At 35.7% G+C, this 19,869-nt stretch overlaps 1 protein-coding gene and 1 long non-coding RNA gene across 2 annotated transcripts in view; one reads left to right on the forward strand and one right to left on the reverse strand.

The window, feature by feature from the left end:
* The window catches only part of LOC124856613 (immunoglobulin superfamily member 21-like), a 248,988-nt gene extending 235,172 nt beyond the window's left edge, over window positions 1-13,816 (reverse strand). Inside the window, exon 1 of the mRNA XM_047347252.1 lies at window positions 13,393-13,816. Coding sequence (XP_047203208.1) covers window positions 13,393-13,531 — 139 coding nt within the window. The 5' untranslated portion in view covers window positions 13,532-13,816. The remainder of the gene's footprint in view (window positions 1-13,392) is intronic.
* Window positions 1-17,098, forward strand: part of LOC124856616 — an 88,328-nt gene extending 71,230 nt beyond the window's left edge. The window contains exon 2 of the long non-coding RNA XR_007035379.1: window positions 16,213-17,098. This is a non-coding gene — a long non-coding RNA (uncharacterized LOC124856616). The remainder of the gene's footprint in view (window positions 1-16,212) is intronic.
* The last annotated feature ends 2,771 nt before the right edge of the window (window positions 17,099-19,869 follow it).

Consider the following 19,869-nt stretch of genomic DNA (forward strand, 5'->3'; position numbering starts at 1 on the left):
GATTAATATTAACCGCTGTGCAGCCTCAGATGGTGTTAATAAGGAATATGCAATACGAGGAGCCAACACCTCCTATGGATGTGATTTATGTTACATTTTATTTTGGGATTATTACTCTGAACACCATTAGCTTAATGCAATGTCATATTAGAATGAAAAGTAAGAACAGAAAAAGAATGCAAAATAATAAAAGCTAAAAGGCAGAGACGAGAGACAGATGTTAATTTAAAAATTTTTCAACTCAAGGAAAGATCTTTCCATTCCCAGAAACTTTGATCTTAAACCACTCTTTAAAACTCATCTTTTAAACTGACTTTTAATTCCAGAGAGCACAACCACAACCATTGTTTTATGCATTTTATTGCTGATTTATTTTTTTTTGCTTATATTGTCAACCTTGTATTTAATTGCTTTTTTTATCTTTATCTTCCTTTTTGATTTACATGTACAGCACTTTGGTTCCGTTTTGGTTTGTAAAGCGCATTATAAATAAATAAATGAAGATTATATGCATATTCTGCAACGGCCCTTTTTTGTTGTGTACTGTGTGTTTGGAGTGGGCCCAAAGTGCAGACAGGAATTGGGGATAGTTTACTCAACTCAGTGGTGTAAAAAAAGTTTGCCCCCTTCCTGATTTCTTTTTTTTTTTTTTTTTTTTGCTTGCATGTTTGTCACACTTACTGTATACACATTTCTTTTCATGCAACTGCAAACAAAACCGATACTTCACATTCTTTGGCTTTCTGACCAAGATTTTAATTCTTTCAGTTTTAGTTTTTATTTTTTGACTTCACAGTTTCAATTCTATTTTAGTTTTTAGCATTTGTCTGCTAGTTTAGTTTATTTTTTTTTTTAAATGCTTAGTTTAGTTTTTATTAGTTTCAGTTATAATTTTAGTCTTTTTTTCTGAAATGAAATCCGGGGACATTTCCAGCTCAGAGATTAAAATAAATAAATGTTATCAAGATATAATGGAAACATTGGTACAGTTATAGTTTCATTTATTTTAAAATATATACTCCTAATTAACCTATTAAAATCAAGTGTAATAGCAGTTTAGTCTATTCACATTGTTGTTAGCATTTCCTAAGAGTAATAAAACAAATACATAGCAATAGTAATGTCTGCCTTCTTTCATTTCCTCCTTTTTATAACTCTTCTGCTCTTTTCCTGCTCTTAGCTTTACTTTTCTTTCTATCAGTCTATTTTCCTTCTCTCTCTAACTTTTCCAAATTACCTATTCTATCATTCTTTTTCCAGTCTTTCTATTTTCCTCCTCTCTTCTATCAGACGTTCACTATTCTAAAACAGAGGCATAATATAATCAAAATCCTCTCCAAAAACATTAGAACGTATAACATACTGAAAAATTACTCGTACTTGTACTGAAAAATTACAATTCAACAAATAAAATAATTGTTTCAGATACCCTTTGGAGGTTGGTTATTTTTAGATACTAGGAAACTAGGGTAATCCTATGAATTTTAACTATCTTTTTATTATTTAACTATATATTTATCAGTTGATGAAATATCAAAATTGCCATATTTAGCACAGAAACAAAAAAAAACTTTTTACTTGGAGCTGCAGGCTAATTCAACAGAAGAAATGCAAATTTAACCAGGTGATTTTCTCCCTCCTCATCATTCTCAGTTTATGCATTTCTTGCCTCATTCACTTTCCCTGTTACTGACTCCTTTCAGTAACTTTTATATGTCCAAACTGAGTAGAAAACACCCCTCAGCTGGAGTTCACAAATCACTATAATAAATTACCAAAAGAACTCAAAAAAGCTAACTCAAAAAATATAAACTAAAGGTCACCACTCAATTCTATAACATCTTACTTTGGGCGAATCCTTGTTGACAATGTAGCTCAACGTTCCCAAATCATAAAGTTGTTTTAATAATTCTCTTATCATTTCTCAGCTGCATAAGAGACATAACAGATGTCACATGAGAAAACTGAGCATCTAAGGTACCTAAATCGAACTGCTGAATTGGTAGCAACAGAGTTTTCTTTAACTTTGCTTATCATTTTGAGAAACAGGTGCCTAAATAAAGTTTATGTTGTAAAATTACTACACAAGCTTGACTATGTAAATAATCAAGTTCATAGGGAAACAATGCAGTTTTAGTTTAAATTATTTTAAACAGGTTAGATTTAACACAATTCAGTGGGGATATGGCAAAAGAAACTTGGCTGAGAGTTAACTTGACTGTTGCATGTCAGAAAATAATGATTTTCCACAATCTTTTTCCCAGGATATTTTTAACTTTCATTACATGCCAGATACACAGAATCCCAGTATAATGACAGACATAATAACAGAGGAGATAAATTAGTTTCTAGGTCTGCTGAGCTTTTCTACATATTGTCTGAAGTTAATCATCCCAAGTCATCACTGCTAAAGGATTTCATCAAAACAGCTTTCATCCTCAGGAAAGACAGCATTAGGATTTGTTAATTTTTTTTTTTTTTTATAAAAGATGCCATTAGAGTAATATATTCTCCTCTTTTACCCTAAACTCTCAAGATAAATAACCACCAAGGTATAAAACAAAAGTAAGAGTAGAACATTTTACATTAACTGTAATCAATAAATCAATATTTGAAATACCAATAGTTAAGCAATATACAAACAATACAATGTTAAATTAGTCCATGAATCTGTTGTTTCTTCATTTAATAGTGTGTCAGCAAAATGGTAAATTAAACTCATATGTCATTTGTAGGAAATGTACACTCTTACCGGCTTGCAGCATGCATTGTGTTGAATAGCTGTAACTGCCCTGGCATCAAGAGCAGCAGTTAGGCTAATGGTATCCCATTTTAGCAGTAAAGCTTGACACTGATGAAACACTTTTCTCTGATACTGCACTTTCCTTTACCAAGACGACACTGTTCACAGCAAATATGGGCCTTTTTAACTTGTTCTGCAGACAATGAAGGTCACATTGAATCTGCAAGAGAGTGTGACAGGTTTCTTGTTGCTTCAACCGTTTCTGGAAACCGGGGATACATAAATACAAGCAGATGCATAATGGAAATGGAAAAATTAGAGCTTTTGATTTGGCTAAGAATGTTTAAAAAAATTTAATGTGTGACGGGAAATACAGCTGGGATATACAAATTAAAATGAGATAATAGCAAAAACGGAGAAAAAAGAAAAAGAAAATCCATCTAGGTGTGATGAATGAAAGGAGACAGAAGTGCCAACCTCAGGTTAGAGACCTGGCAATGCAGGATCTGGATGGCATACCAAACATAACATTAATCAATATAGACACATAGCAACACAAAATAAAGTTTGCACAAAATCTTTGGTTAGGAAAAAATAACTGGAGTGATAAATAGAAATAGAAAAGGTCATAGAATGCTGCAAAGCAAACTTCAAAGAAAGAGGGTTTTGCATTAACAGAAGGTATTCCAGTTTAGCAAGATATGCTTTCATCAGGGGAAAGCTATGTAAGGATAATTATTAGGGGAGTGGTGGCCTAGAGGTTAGAACAGGAGGTTTGCGTTCCAGAGGGGGACACAAGGGGCCGGGTTTGTATCCCAAAGATTGCCACTCTGGGTCCCTGAGACCCTTAGCCCCAGAATGCTCCCTGGGTGCTGCACAATGGCAACTCACTGCTCCCTATAAAGGATGGGTTAAATGCAGAGGACAAATTTTGTTGTAATGTACATGTGCATTGACCAATAAAGATGATTTAATTTAAGTAATTTAAAGGAGAGTTAGATCTTTAGAAAGTCACTGCCTATTGACCACAAGAAACTGAACAATGAGGGCTATATAGTACCTGAGTAAAGGTGAGCCATCAGTATTTGTAAATGTAAACAGCTTGGAATTTCATGCTTACATGCTTCAAAAGACCACAATCAGATATGGAACAGCTCACACTATGTCCTAAAATTATGTACTTTCATACACATTAACACCTCCAGAAATAACAGCACCACAAGAAACTGAAACTGACTAGTCATTACAGCTACTCCCAGATTGTATTTCACTTCACATTCCCTGAGAGCAGCAGAGTTACCAGGTAGCAGTCAAACACTATGGTTAAACCAGAGTTAAATGAATGCTGACAGTTTTATAAAGCAAAAATAAATTAGATCATCACAATTCATTCTATATATAAGAAAACTCAATGAAGGAGCAAGAAGCCAAAACATGAGTGTAATCATCCTTAAAGCTACCCATATTAAGCTTTATCTTGGGAATAGACTGGAGATAAATAAACATGTGAAGCTTGCTTTGGCATTAGGTTGCTATCATTGTGTAAGATGTGTCATGTTCAAGAGATTAATTCTCTGAACTTGCATGATAAGTTTTGCGGCGGATCAAAGGGTTGCTGATAAATGTTATCAAAAACGACAGATGTTATAGGAGGAGAAACACGTTGACTTCCACTGTTATAGACTCACTCTGAAATTTAACTAATACCTGCTTCAGAAATTTCAGACAGATGCCTTTATATTTATTTCCTTTTTTTGGCAAGAGAAAATGTAGGATGCTGTCCTCGAGGGAAAAAGTGTCTCTGAGGGTCATACAGAGGAATTTAGGATGCATAAAAGGAAATAATCTGTTGTTATAAGACACATAGCCCACACAACCCATCCTTACTCCCATCAGCACAGCATCAGCCCACCCAGAGTGACGTCAATGAGCAGATTAGAGTGCGCACCCCCACCCCCTCAACCCCTTTACCATCTCTTTCCTTTTTCACGCCTGATCAAGACTTTTCAAGATGCTGTATGCTGCCTCAAAGGCCCTTTGCTCTAGGTTTAACAAACAAAACAAGTAAATTAGAAATGTGTGATATTTACAGTTAAAACCAGATATAAACACACATTAATAAAAGAGGGCTTTAATTATAAGTGGAAATAAAAAATGTTTTTCACTTAACACAGCAACATTTAAAGGGATGGTGTATAATGGTGATGGCTTGCATATATCTGATGTATTTTGGGTTTTAGTAGATCCTAAAATGAATGAAACTCCTTACCATCTAATTTATTTTACAAATAAAAAGCTAGCTAATGGAAACAAAATGTAATGACAGCATGCAATCGATGTTTCTGTATTGCAATTTAGAATGCTGTTATTCCCCATGTCTCATTTTATTCAGGATGTCATTTCGACTCCCCATACTTTATACTTTTTCAAGATGACCTTGATATACTGTCCAAACTGTGATAAAAATGACAAACTCGGTTTGTTTTCAGGGTGAGGTCACAGTGACCCTGAGTAATTTTACTTCTGTCAAATTCTTAAAAAATACTTGTCTCTATACCAAGAACAAAAATACTCTAAAGAACTCATCTTTGTACTTGGAAGCTTAAGCCTTAATGTAATGAAGCACATATACTGAGTTAAGATGTCATGATAAAGAGTTCACAAAACTTGCAAAGAGAGGGAAGATATATGGAAACGGTATCAAAAAGACCTGGCATTATTTTCGAACATTTTAAACATAATTGCAAAGACAAAAAAAATAAAATCCTCTTGAGTCTCTGGTTTTACTACTTTCTAATTTCAAAATTTACAAAAAAGGTTTTGAAATTATACTTTTGGTAGTGGAACATTTTGCACTATTTATTAAAACCAATGCTTATTGTAGCTCACAAAAGTGACTGTTACTCTTCCTCTGTGCAGATGTCTTGGGAGCTAAGCACAGGTTTTATTCCTTCTATTCTTTAAAATCACCAGTTGCTGAGGGAATCAGATTTAGTTTCTTCTACCTCCCACGCAAACCAAAGATATCAGCAAAGTATATGAAGGTCTATCAGAAGAGTTACTTTTGCTTTTTGAACTTCTTCATCCAAGTGTTTATCTTCCTTTTTTAATCACGTTTTAACATTTGATCAGTTTATAGCTTCATCGCTTGAGATTACAGATTACTTTAAGTTTTACAAAAAAAAGGAACGTTTATTTTTCCTGTTCATTTTCCCCAGTTTTACCCCCTAACAACCTTAGCTGCCAGTGGTCTATATAGTGAAAACAAGAAAGGACATATCTGATATGGTGGTTTTCTAATTTGGCTGCATTGTTTATATTGTGGTATACATTCACCCTGTGGTTAACCCCTAAGCCCTGAAGCTACAAGGCAAGAAGTGATTTTGCATGCAAACTGCATAGCTTAGAATACTAACTGTAAAAAACATGGTAATGTCTATTTGGTTACTGCGTAACTGCAAACCGACAGATCCACTGACAGATCCAAAATGTCAAGCAGATGATTTTTTTTTCCCTCGCAAAGAACCCACTATTCAAATTCTTTGCATGTGTTAGCCTATCACATGTGCTTCATGATGTTGCAAGACATTTCTGAGTGTCATGCTATTGGGAAAAAAACCACTGATTACAACAAAGGCTAGTTTTTCAATGAAGAAAAGAATAAGAGGCTGCTGTAAAATCAAATGTTGATATAGTTAAAAAATTAAAAAGCCTAAAAAAGGATCAATAATAAAACTATGTTTAATACCTGTTAAAAAGTTATTTGTCAAAAGGTGCTTTTAATCTGACAAACGAGCCGGAAAGCATATTCTAATAAACGTATGTCTAGACAGATTTTTATGCACCACAATAATATATTGCTTTGTAAACTGGAGGCCACACAAACATTTTAGAGGAACATTCTGTCACAAACAGGGAAAATAAGATGTTTATGTTTACATATAGCATCACACATAGCCCTTTTAATTATAATCAGAAAATATATTTCAAATATAAATTCTCGTGGGAGCTGAAAGAAACCGCAGCGACAATTTCAGGTCATTCTGATTTTTTTTTTTTTTGTGAAAGCTATTTCACTTTTAGAAGCATGGTTTTGCATGGACTAAGCTGGCTATATTACTTCCACAAAAGCTGTCATTTCTGGGTCACTGACTTCTTCAAGTTTTAATCTGGCTCTTTTGTTACATTAAATGGGATTTTAAGGTAAAAAAAGATCCAGACCAAAGGCGAGAATAACAAATTACACTTCAATTGAAGTTGATTGCAATAGAAGCCAACTGTTGTTCATGTGCAGATAATAATATTTGGACAGGTTCAGGGTTTAGGATCTATTTTCGCACTTAGGCATTAAGATGCAAATAAATTCTCCTTTAATTGGATGTCCTAATTTCTGTCACAGTACATTCAGCAGGTGTAAGACATCAGTCCGAGATAGTGACCTGAACTATGTTTTTCTATTTACTTTTCTGCGAATTGCAGAGTTGTCTGGATAAATCACAAGGCTGACAAACAATATTGGCACTTCCCGCTACAAATCATTCTATAAATGAGAGAAAAGGAATGATGAGAAAACAATAAATAAATCAGATCGTTGTATGAGACTTGGAGGTTTTAGTATATTTTAGCTGAGCCAATGTGTGTTGTGTAAGAACAACATACAAGCACGTATAAGATTATCTTAACAGCCACAATGATTGACCAAAGACACAAAAAATGCCTAAACAAAAAGGGTTCTAAAACCTGCAGATAATCACTTTATGTAACTCCTGAAAGACGCAGTGTAATGCAAAGCTTGATTATTGTTAAAGTGTGTCCTAACTACAACCAACACCACAGCGAATATCTCTTCCAACATCCTATGAGGCAGGACCAGTTGTCAATAGCAGACTGCCACACTCCACCGGAAGTCTAACCTAGATCCAGGGCTTGTTTAATCTGTCAACATTGCTATGATACACCATCTGCAAACCAACCTACAGTGTTGCCATGTGAAGCAAAACATTTTCCTGCATCCTTCAACAGATGGCTTTTGAATGAACTTGCTGTCAAAATGCACAGACAATGTAAACAAAATAAATTACCTTATGTCTACATCATGTCAGATCTTGTTTACCTGGCATCATATGGTTCTACAGCCAAATATTTAAGGAAATTCTACAGATTCTATAGAAACTTTATTCTTGGTGTGGCCTAAAATGGAAAAGAAGAATTGTTTTTCCAACACTGACGATGAGTATATTTTTATTAAGAAAAGATGATGGATATTAGTTGAATGTAAGCCAACTCTTCTTTAAAGAGGAAAAAAAGCTTCAAAAGCAGCAGGTCAATATAATTTCATTTCATTTTCTGAACTCTGTAATCTTTGGTTTTTGTCTCTTGAAGAATTATCTAAGGCTCTTTGAAGCAATTTTCTAAATGGAGAATCTTGTATGTCGGTAATACCAACTTGTACCACCCTAAAACCTGTATAAAAAACTGAATTTAAAAATTCATCACCTTAAATGTTTTTGTTTGTACACGGGCATCAAAAAATGTGGAATCATTTATCAGATTTCTATGGAAAAAAAAAATCCTCCAAAAATCTGATCTGCAAAGCGACTTTTCTTACCAGTGGAACATATCAAATCTTAAATCTGATTCTCTTCCATATGTACATCATTGTTAACCTTACATTATTAGTATATCAAATTTTACAAACATTAATTCACATATGTGCTTGATGGCTTTGCAGTATTTCAATGCATGTTAATATATAAACTAGTTTATATATATACAGTAGTCTGCTTTCACACCTGATTGACTGCACTAGAAAAATTGTAAAAACTATAAAAATAAAAATAAAAATGTAAAACCCCTTTAGCCATTGCTGTGAAATACAGTCTATCATATAAACACAATTAATGCATGTTTTTATCTTTGACAAATAATAATATCAAAACCAGGTTCAAGATAGTTATTATAGGCTTAATATTTTGCATATTTAGCCAGCCCACTCAGAAATTACATGTAATTAACATCACCTAGTTCACTGGAACACACAGCAGTACCACATGGATATTGTAATACCACTACAATAGAAAAAGGCATTCATCTTAAATACTTTCAGTGAAAAAAGTTGTCCTGACCACAGTACTTCAAATGTATTTTTAAACATTTTTTATCCTCTGCTTCTTTTTAGACAGATATTTTAAACACAAACTCAAGCAAAAAACACCCATGCTGCGGAGGTAGGTGATGATAATGATGACAATACAACCCACTCACAAAACACCAACAGCATGTTTTTTGGGGGGGGTATTGTTTTCAGTTCCGGAACAAAGTTTGGCTGAGGACAAATCTTGCTTGAAGAATCAAAATAAAAACAGCTCCACTGTCATTCTGGCTTCTAGAACACAAGCCAATTATGGGCATCCACAAAATAAGCTTTAACTCAATACTCCTCAAATTATTAATTTCCTAACTCAACATACATAAATCAAATTTTGAGTTTTTGACAACCACTACTTTTGGAAAATGTTTTTAGAAAATGCAAGTATCTCATTCATGTGGATGGTGCAAACACAACAGGGAAAGAAATTACTGCAACTGAGATCTGTGAATGGGATCATACATTTGAGAGCTGAGGTAACCTTCATGACCCAGATACTGAATGAATAAAAAAGTGTTTTGATTGAAATATTCTCCAAAAGGTGCCCTGTGTCTGAATATGGGCATATCCACCACAGGAAAAACAAATAATAAAAAAATTAAATAAAATAAAAATCTGGTTGCATAAGAGTGCACATGCGACATGTGATTGATTCAGTCTTCACTGTTAGGAGTCTATCAGCATACGACATCTTGACTTGGTAAAATGTGCCCACTCTACCTTGCAAAGGTTTCTGAATATATCAGATTTTAAGCTCTCTTGTCCACAACCCTCTCCCATTGACCCTAAAGATTTTCTGTCAGATTAAGTTGTGGACTCCGGCTAGACCTTTCCAATTTGGATGTACTGTATGCTAGGACTCACTCTGATGCTGAAAATCGAATCCCTCCTAATCCCCATTTGGTTTCATTAGACCATAACACATTCTGCCACAAGGTTTTGGAAGATTTTAACCAGGCCTGGATATTTTATTTTAAATAAAACACATCAGCCTTGCGATTCTTTTTGTAATATTACTGTTGTCACATTTTTGAATGTTCGGTGTACCACCATATGATCTCTTTGTACCCTTCTTCTGACTGATACCTTTATACAATACACATTTTGATAATCTGTAACCTCTCTGCAAATAATGCTAATTAGCAAATTAAAAAAAGAAGTGGATGCATAAGAATAACAAACAATAACATTTGGATTTCTTATAGCGCAGTAAACACCTGCATATTGCATTGAAAACTACCAGAGCTATCTTAATTACAGGTTGTGAGGCAAGTGTTCACATTTGTTTTTTAATGGGGCTACTTTGAAATATGCACTGGATATACCTCTAAAATAAAATCCTGAAAATACTAAATGGTAAAGAAAAGAAGAATAAAATATTAATGCATTTTACCAATGGCAAAAAAAATATCTAGGTCTCCAAAATATGCACCATATCATTTTTAAATATGCAATATGTCCTGATCAAAAATGCTCTATGAGAATATATTAAGAGCTTCATCAAATATCTACAGTAAGACAACACTAGGTTGGTATTATTGCTTTTTGCTCTACTTCATTTTTTTCAAAGCCTTCCTCTTCCAAGCAATATCTAACAAGAGAAAAAAAACACCCTAAAATTTTACCTTGTGTGATGTTTTTCGACATTGAAGAAAACCACTAACCCACTTCTTTTGACTCTTGTAAAACTCTCTAAAGATTAACAACAGTGTTTTACTGCTTCCTATGATGCTGTTACATCTAATAAATAGTTAACATAGCATAACTGTTTTTTTGGCCAAAGCCAGTAAGCTAGTTTCCAAAACTCTTTGTCTAAGTGTGAAGTTGCCAAGCAACTACAGACATCAGCATGATTTTGTTGTCTGAGAGAGCCTGGCAAGCTGTCTTACCCCAATTCTGATGTACAGCAAATCACCGGAGTGCTACAAATAAATAACATACTGAACAAGATATAACCCTGTAAAAAATTTTACTTCAAAGTAGCTTGAGACTAAAAAGTTTGTTGTTAATCTTTTAATATAAAAACATGAAAAAAAAAAAAAAAACACTTTAAGCAATATAATTGGCTGTGTTTGGGAAGACTGTTGCAAGCGTGAAAGAGAAGAGGAATGTTTAATCAGTACAAGATTACAGATGTCCAAATTCTCAAAGACTCAGTACAATCAAAGTGACAACAATAATTTATAAAAATTGTAAAGTGACATTGAGGTTTAAAACTTGTGTTTTAAATGGTGATAGTTATATGCTATAACTATCACCATTTAAAACACAAGTTGATAAATGCAAAACTGGACCCTGATAAGACAAAGACTGAGATGTCACCAACTTGGTGTGACTCTTCCATGGTTGCCAACTCATACTCTTTAGGAGTGAGACTAAAGCTTAGTCTTGATTTGTCACTCTGCTCGTGGGAGGTTTTCATAATTAGAGAGGAAATAAGATATGCACCTTAGCAATGACAATACAATCTAAAAGTGTACCACAAACAATTCACACTGACAGCTTGTTCATCTGTTCATCTAACATTGTTAATGGCCAAAACCCTATGTTCCACATGTTTCTTAAAAACAAACAGGTGACAGTAACATCCAACTTTTTAAAATACTGACCCACTCTTGTAGCCCTCCAAGCTCCATTCAAAAGTTGGCATCTCCAGACTTATGTAACTTTTTAATACATTTATAGAAAAATAAATTGATCCATAAATAACCTTAGACTCTTGGAGAAATATAGCTAAGCAACATCTGAACAAGCAGTTAGTATGATAAACAGTACAACTGTAATGTGACCTGTGTACCAGACAAATGTGGCAATTATTTTATAAAATACAAAAAGCACAAAGTTGAAAGACAGTAATACCTTGTCAACTGCAATTAAGAGGATAAAAAGTTTCATTGAATTATAAATATTAATATTTTTGTAGACAGCTTAATGGGAAAATTAAAAATATTTGGTATTGCTAGATAGAAATAAGGGGAAAATGGTTAAACCTAGCTTTATTCAACATCTTGCTGAGGTGTAATACTCATACACTGAAACAGACTGATCTTAATGTTCATGAAACAAAACACATACAAGTAAACATTGTGTGAATAACGGCTTTCAAAAAAATGTCATATTAGGGGCAAAATGTGTCAAAAAATAAATACAAAAAACCATAGGTGAAATGTTTGGGGTCGCTCTGCTGTTAAACATTATTTTTTTTTATCCCAGACATTAGTACTACCTTTGTGTTTCTTATTCAGTTACACCCGCATAGAAAATTCCACAGTCACTTAACAGTTGAGCTGTTTGAAATCCCCTTGATTGCATTGTTGAGGTGCACTTATCCTAAATACCGGCAAAGCACAGCACCTGTGTGCACTTCATTATTCTCCCAGCAGAGAAAGAGTCTGTGACATGTTGTCTCTTAACATTACACAAAGATCAGCTGAATGATTTTCGATATGGGTCAGAAGCATAATAAAAACCTCAAAACAAATGCTCACCAACAGCAGGTTAACAGGTGAGTTTATACGGGTGGCTGCTCTGATGGGTTTTTTAGAAAGGGCTGAACTCCTTTAAAGACCACAGTGCTTTTACACAACACGCTGTATGTTAACTCCAGAATGATTAAAGGACCCCTGACTTTTTCTTTTTCGAAAAAAAGACGCAAGTGCTTATACATGCTTCCTCTAAGATGAGTATCAGAATGTAGGAGGCAAGACGCTGACGCTGAAAAAGAGCAAGCAATTCAAGGGACATGTTTCATTTCTGGCCGCCCCGGAGTAGGCATAAGCGCATTTCAGTATACCAATAAAAATTGTCAGTTTGTCTGATTCTGTAAACTATGGCCATTATTTACTACTTTAAGCCGATTGAAACATAAATGTCGTTTTCCATCCTCTAATGAAACATACTAATGGAGGTTATACGCACGGACATGGACCACAGAAGCACCGCTGCTCGAGCAGAAGGAACAAACCGGCTCATAATGCAGCACTTTCATGTCTGTCAGTACAACTTTCAAATCTGTTGAGTTCCGGCACAATCTGGTGTTTACAAGGCGCATCACTGAGTGTGCTTGGGCAATTATTTCTATAGTTGCACCATTTTCAAAAGTAGATGCTTTCATGCGTGCTGGTTTTGATAGTCGGTGCAGATGTATCATGACTTATACATAATCAGGCCTGCCGCCACCGCTTTTCTTGTGTTTTCTTTGGGCTCATCAATCCCGCTCATCTATACCCTGAGCTGAATCCGACCTTTATTCATTGATTTCGCTCTTTCACCACTCGCTGGGAGCGGATGGCGGGGAAAGTTGCCATGAGGAAAGCGGCACCTATCGCCTCCATCCGACTGTCCGGTTCATGGCTAGTTAGAAGCCATGTTTCACTCTGACATATGAAAGCCCTCAACTCTTTGACAGTTTGGCTATTGTAAAAGCCCCAAGCACAGATAGGAGGCGTGCGAGAGACTCCCGCTGCGAGGATAAAAAACATGACATGAGGGTCAGACTTACCGACGGCTAAATCCAGCAGATCTGCGCACAGAAGCAAGCACAACGAGAAGACGGTCATCTTTCCCTTATTTTGTAATAAATCCCAAACTCCATCTGCGTTTACATGCCCTCCTGGTTTTGGCCGTGTAATCCCGAGCATTCCAGAGGTATAAGGTGGAAAGATGTCCCCAAACTATTCATGATCCAGCTCAAGTCTAAGTGGAGAAATCGGGGAAGTTGACAAAGGATGCAGCATTCAGAACATCAGAACACCGAGCATCAGATAAAAAATGTCTCACTGCATGCGTTTATGAACAAGCGCAGTGTTTTGTTTCTGCCTGCTCTTACAGCTTAAACAATAGCTAACTGAGCTGAGCCGCAAAGCGATAGGCTGTGGAAAAAACAGAGGTTTGGATAAAAACGAGTGCATCTCTCTCCCTTTCTCTCCTCTCCCTCTCCTCCCGCCCTCCAGACAGGCGCACAGTCATTTCTGATCACTCGTTCTTTTATTTCACACAATTTTCCTTAATCCTTCCCTGGATTCAGACCCTTCTAATTCTGCCCATTAAGCCGATTTATTTCCGTTGGATGTTTTTTCCTTATAAAAACAACGTTTACTATATGTTGGTATACCGCAGCCCTATAGCTGAAATTATAATGATTCAACTGCATACATAAAGATGTCCCCAGCTGTGCACTTGTCATCCCTTGAAAACATTTCAAAGGGTGATTTTATTTATTTGTTCAGAGAACTGAAAAAGGAAAGCTAATGTTGAAATATAAAAGGTGGTTTATAACAGAATCCCTGTGCTTTATTTCTTTTTGTAAGAACAATTATATACAGTTTTCTTAATTTGATGTGCTGTCTGATGGTAAAATAACCAGTAAATCTCAATACAACAAACCAGTGAAAAAATAAGCCCCAAAATATCTTGTTGAAAGAATATAATGGCTATTAAAACTTCTTTAAACTTCATAATTAGCCCATATGTTTAATGGACCAAATGAGGTTAATGAAGGCTAGTCATCCAGTTTAAATTGGCTGCAATAATTTCTTTTATTAAAGAACATCATCCTGCAAGCAGCAAGTGTGGGTTCAAGGATTTCAGTTGTACACTGATAAAAATGATTTTTTGGCCCTGTAAATAATACTTTGATTTGATTATTATATTTACAATAGTTTTTTAATTCTCTACATTTACTTTAAAATAATATGTATTTTCTTTTATGTACTACTCGATATTTACTTGTAATTTTTTTACAGCATTTTAGAATGTATCTGTTAAAGGCATTATCAGGTTAAATTTACTCAGTCAATCTATGTAGTATTAAAACTGTTACAATTAAGTAAATGTTACAAAGCAAACCTGAGAACCTCATTCAAATCTGATAAGTGACATCATGTGGGAAAAAAAAAAAACGCGCTTAGTGCCGGCAATGCGGACCCCTAATAAAGGGCCACCGATTCCATACTCCTGGAGCACCCCCCACAGGGCATCACGAGGGACACAGTCGAATGCCTTCTCCAGGTCCACAAAACACATGTGAACGGGTTGGGCAAACTGCCATGAACCCTTGAGTACACTGTAGAGGGTATGGAGCTGGTCCAGTGTTCCACGGCCGGGACGAAAACCACACTGTTCCTCCTGAAGCCGAGGTTCGACTATCGGTCGGACTCTCCTCTCCAATACCCTGGCATAGGCCTTACCAGGGAGGCTGAGGAGTGTGATCCCCCTGTAGTTGGAACACACCCTCCGGTCACCCTTCTTATGAAGGGGGACCACCACCCCAGTCTGCCAGTCCAGTGGCACTGTCCCCGACCGCCACGCAATGTTGAAGAGGCGTGTCAACCATGACAGCCCTACAACATCCAGAGACTTGAGGTACTCAGGGCGGATCTCATCTACCCCTGAAGCCCTGCCACTGCGGAGCTTTTTACCCACCTCGGTGACTTCAGCCTGGGTGATGAAAGAGTCCAACCCAGAGTCCCCAGCCTCTCTTTCCACCACGGAATGCGTGATGGCAGGATTGAGGAGATCCTCGAAGTACTCCTTCCACCGCCCGATAATGTCCTCAGTCGAGGTCAGCAGTCTCCCACCCCCACTATAAACAGTGATGGCGAAGCACTGCTTCCCCCTCCTGAGCCGTCAGCCGCCTCAGGAGTCCCACAACCCAACCACAGCCGATAGCACTCCTTCTTCAACTTGACAGCATCTCTTACTGCCGGTGTCCACCACTGGGTTCTGGGATTGCCGCCGCGACAGGCACCGCAGACCTTACGGCTGCAGCTACGGGCAGCAGCATAGACTTTTGATTTTCTTTAGATAAATTAAAAAAAACATAATCTCCAACATCCAGTTTTTTAAAGTTAATTAAAAAATTGTAGATAAATGCTAGTTGGCTTAATAACAACATAAGGTCACATCAGGATGTGTTCAAATTCAGGTCAAAACAATGACTTGTAAACGGAACAGAAAGTGCAACTGTTTCCACTAATATCATAATTAAGAACATTTATATTGATTTATGTTGGAGAATTTAAATGCATGCATATAAAGGTAAACTTATATGCATGCATATGTATATGTAACAGCACACATACTTTACTTTTTCCGCAAAATAAATAGTGGTATTGATAGACTGTAAAGCTTAATCTTTACCCTTACAGTGATGATACTTGACAGCGTTTGGTGTTCATACCACAAACTATCAATCTATCTATCGATAGATCTATTGATCTATCGATACATAGATCTATATCTATCTATCTAGAGTGAGATATACACACACATACATTGTTGGAAAATATGCAACTAACCATGGATTCATATGCTCTTACAGAATGTCAGCAGGGAAGAAGCCAAAGGGGAGCAGGTCGAGCAAGTCATGAAGATCTGTGTCTTCCATGTAAGTGAGGGACATGAAGGCCTGTCACATGCTGATGTTTCCATTGTCGTTGAGGGAACTGAGGTACTTCACAGTTGTCCAAGTGTTGCGAAGGCCAGCCTCCCGCTTATGGGGATCATCTACGCACTGAACTTAAGTTACCCATCAAAACTGAAGTAGACGTTTGAAGTATTTCAGAAGCTCTTCCTTGAGCTAGATGTCCTGAAACTGTCACCCAAAGTCCAGTCCCTACGGAAAAAACTCCAGTGTAACTGAACATGTTTATGAGAGAGTCATTGTTTATTTGGAATGCAGGTTCAGTTTTATAGTTTTGGTTTATTGTTTCGCTGAAGAGACTGCCATGGTTTGTGTTGGTGTCATCTAGAGTGCATTCCTAGAAAAAAGAAAAAGGGCACTTAGGGTGTATGGATGTTTATATTTTCTGCATTTTGCACTGTTTTAAACTATCTAGCATCTATCTAATATTAGTATTGCCACAGGCTGTTGGGCCAAAAGAAAGTGTGTCAATTGTTATTTGTCATACTTTTTCGTTTTAAATTCTTATGTGAGTTTAGGACAAAAAAGGCATAGAACTTTAGATTTGAATGCACTGAAGTTGTCATTTTGTTTCTTGTTAAACAAAATGTAAAAGAATGGTTCAAAAACTGGTTTTAGTATTAAAGGGTCCTGTTTAGCATGTTTGTGTTAAAGTGCTCTTACTTAAAGTAATTCTCTCAGGGACCAATAATTTACTATTTTGTTCATGCAGGATTGTTGGAAAATGTATTTTTGCAGACATGCACGTGTTTAAAATAAAACATACAAATGTGTTTAAAGAGAACTGCTTTTTGATTTGTATGTATGTCATATTGCTGTTTATTATTAAAAAAAAACTAATGTAGGTAAATAGAAAGAATATTAACAGACAAAATTCTGTATAAAAATTACTTTAAAATCCCTCTTACATTAAAGTAAGTAATAAAGGTTTTTAAGAAACTGAATAGCTATTTATTTTTTTAGGTAAGATTTAGAATTTAATTCAGGACAGTTTTATTAGTAAAGAATACTAATAAAGAGAGAGTAAAATTCAATGAAATTTAATTGATGATTGCTAGTAAGTGTCACTTAAATTATAGGGTTAGAAAAACAAATATATTCAACTAAAATTTACTTAAGAATTCCCTTTGTAAATTTTACTTGGATTTTCTTTTTGAAAAAACTTTCCTTGATTTTTTCAAGTAAATGTCACTCCAAATTTCTTTCAGTTGTAGTCTTAATTTTGTATTTACGCAAATGATCTCCAAGTATTTTTAAACTTTGATTTGTAACATGTAATACTGCTTATATTTTTCCTTTTCCTAGTATTAGAAAAATGAATGAAAATCATTAAAAGCCCCACCTGCACATTTGCATACCATTGCAACTGACATAAAAATTTGACGATTAAGCAAAAGAAAAGTTTATTTGTTTCAGTTAAGGCTGCACAATATATCGCAAATCATCATCACAATATCAGTGTGCGCAATACTCATGTTGCAAAAGACGTTATGAGGTGCAATAATTGTTGACTAATATATTACAAGTGTTATGAACTTTCATTTTACATAATATTTAGCCAGCTGGACATAGTCTAAAGGCAGCAGATGCTAACATTAAATACAAATGGAACTTATCAAATTGCTAAAGCTCACAGAGTGATAGAAGGACAGATGAGAAAGAGAGAAAAGAAAAAAATGACAACTGATGTCATCATAACAAAATTTACAAATTTTATGGTCATTGTGATATTTTCTAATGTTGTCATCATCAATTCAAAACTCATATATTATACAGATAAGGTGATATTTTTCAATCTTTTTTATTTTCATAATTATGTCTTACAACTGAAATTCAATATCTCAAAAAAACTTAATATTATATAAGACAAAATAAATTCATCTTATGTAATTTAAATCAGAAATGTTATGTGAAAGCCTACACAATCATGAGAGTAAACTGCTGACTCGACAGTTGTCTGGCAGACGGTCATTGACAACACAGTCATTGACACTACCTACAAGGATGTAAGCCACCAATGGCTTTTAAAGAGCATTGTTGAAGAATATAACAGCGGACTTCCCTTGATGCCCACTGGCCGTATAAAACTCCCACCTTTCCAATGGTTCAATCTCTTCTACGCGGGTCACACAGGGACCTGGACAGAGAGACCCAGCGCGTTAATGTCTCTTTGCTGGCAAACAGACATAACTCTTCAACTGGATCAAAGGTGTCATAAGATCACACGATTATATGTACAAGTTAAGTACGAATGAATCACTGTATGTGTATCCGGTATTCATTCAAGAACAAGAATAATTAAGGTGCAAGCATTGCCTGATTATCTCTCTGAGGCCTGCAGAAGCAAACTGTGTTCCAGAGAATTCCCTGCAGAGACACTGTCTCTACGAAGCCGAGTGGAGCAGTTTCCCGGTCTCAAGGAGGACAACAGAGACCGCTTCACCGTGGTAACGTGCAGCTTGGTCGGCCCGACAGCGAGCCCCCCCAACAGCTTCGGAGGATAGCTGAAGCTAACCTTTGTTCAAAGTGGATGTTTCTTCAAACTTCGTCATTGCCCGGACAACTCCTCAGCATGGTTCATGAGGTTAGGGTTTGGGCAGAGAGATTTAGGGTGAAATTATCTGGACATTTTCATTTTATGAAGTTTGGTTTTGTTTGCGTTGAACTCAGCTATCTTGGTGCTAGCAGGCTATCTGCAGCACACGTGCTCAGTTTTGTGTTCTGTGTTTGTGTGTTTTTAAAGTTAAGACAAACTTTATTTAAAGGGGTGATTTTAACACAGAAGATTGATCATAATGCGCCGTCCGCGCTTATGCATTTTAACCCTTTTATTGACGGTATTATTAAAGGTGTGTGTTTGATTCTGGTGTTAAGCTATAAGCTTCTTTTGTTAGCTTTAACTGCTAACAGCTAAGAACACATGCTTGCTGCTAAATAATATTTACCCAGAGAGGTTGTCAGTTTTCAATCCAGTAAATAATATTTCCCTAACATTATTTTACTAAATTTGATAACTAAGTAAACACCACTAAGCCCCATTTCTCCAGAAAGATTTGGCTCTTTTCCAAAATATTTTCTTAAATAGTTTACCATTTCCTCAATAATATTTCTTTAAATATTATTTTAATAAACAAAGGCAGCTAATGAGATACCTTTGAGAATTGGTCATCCAGAAGGTTGGTTTTATTCAGCAGATCATTCTTTAAAACATTATTTTATTAAAATAATATTTTATCTGATCTTGCATTGTGAAGGGTTGTCTAAAGGTATGCAGATTATTGCCTTAGTTAGTTCCAAGACTAACTTAACTTCACTTCCAGATTCTTCAAGATAATCCTTGGTTCTCAAACATTGCATGGTAATGTTCCATCACTCTTTTGGTCAAAATTTTCAATCATCTTTAATCAACTTGTTTATGTTGTACATTGTATTTTAAGAAATTGTGTGAATCCATTCCATGTGTGCACACACCTTTGGCTCACCCTTTTGATTTTATCCTATTACCACCGCCTTACTAGGCTGGTATTCACAGGACAACCCTTAACAGACCGAAAT

The sequence above is a fragment of the Girardinichthys multiradiatus genome, chromosome 20 (assembly GCF_021462225.1).
Source record: "Girardinichthys multiradiatus isolate DD_20200921_A chromosome 20, DD_fGirMul_XY1, whole genome shotgun sequence".
In the NCBI taxonomy this organism is placed as follows: Eukaryota; Metazoa; Chordata; class Actinopteri; order Cyprinodontiformes; family Goodeidae; genus Girardinichthys; species Girardinichthys multiradiatus.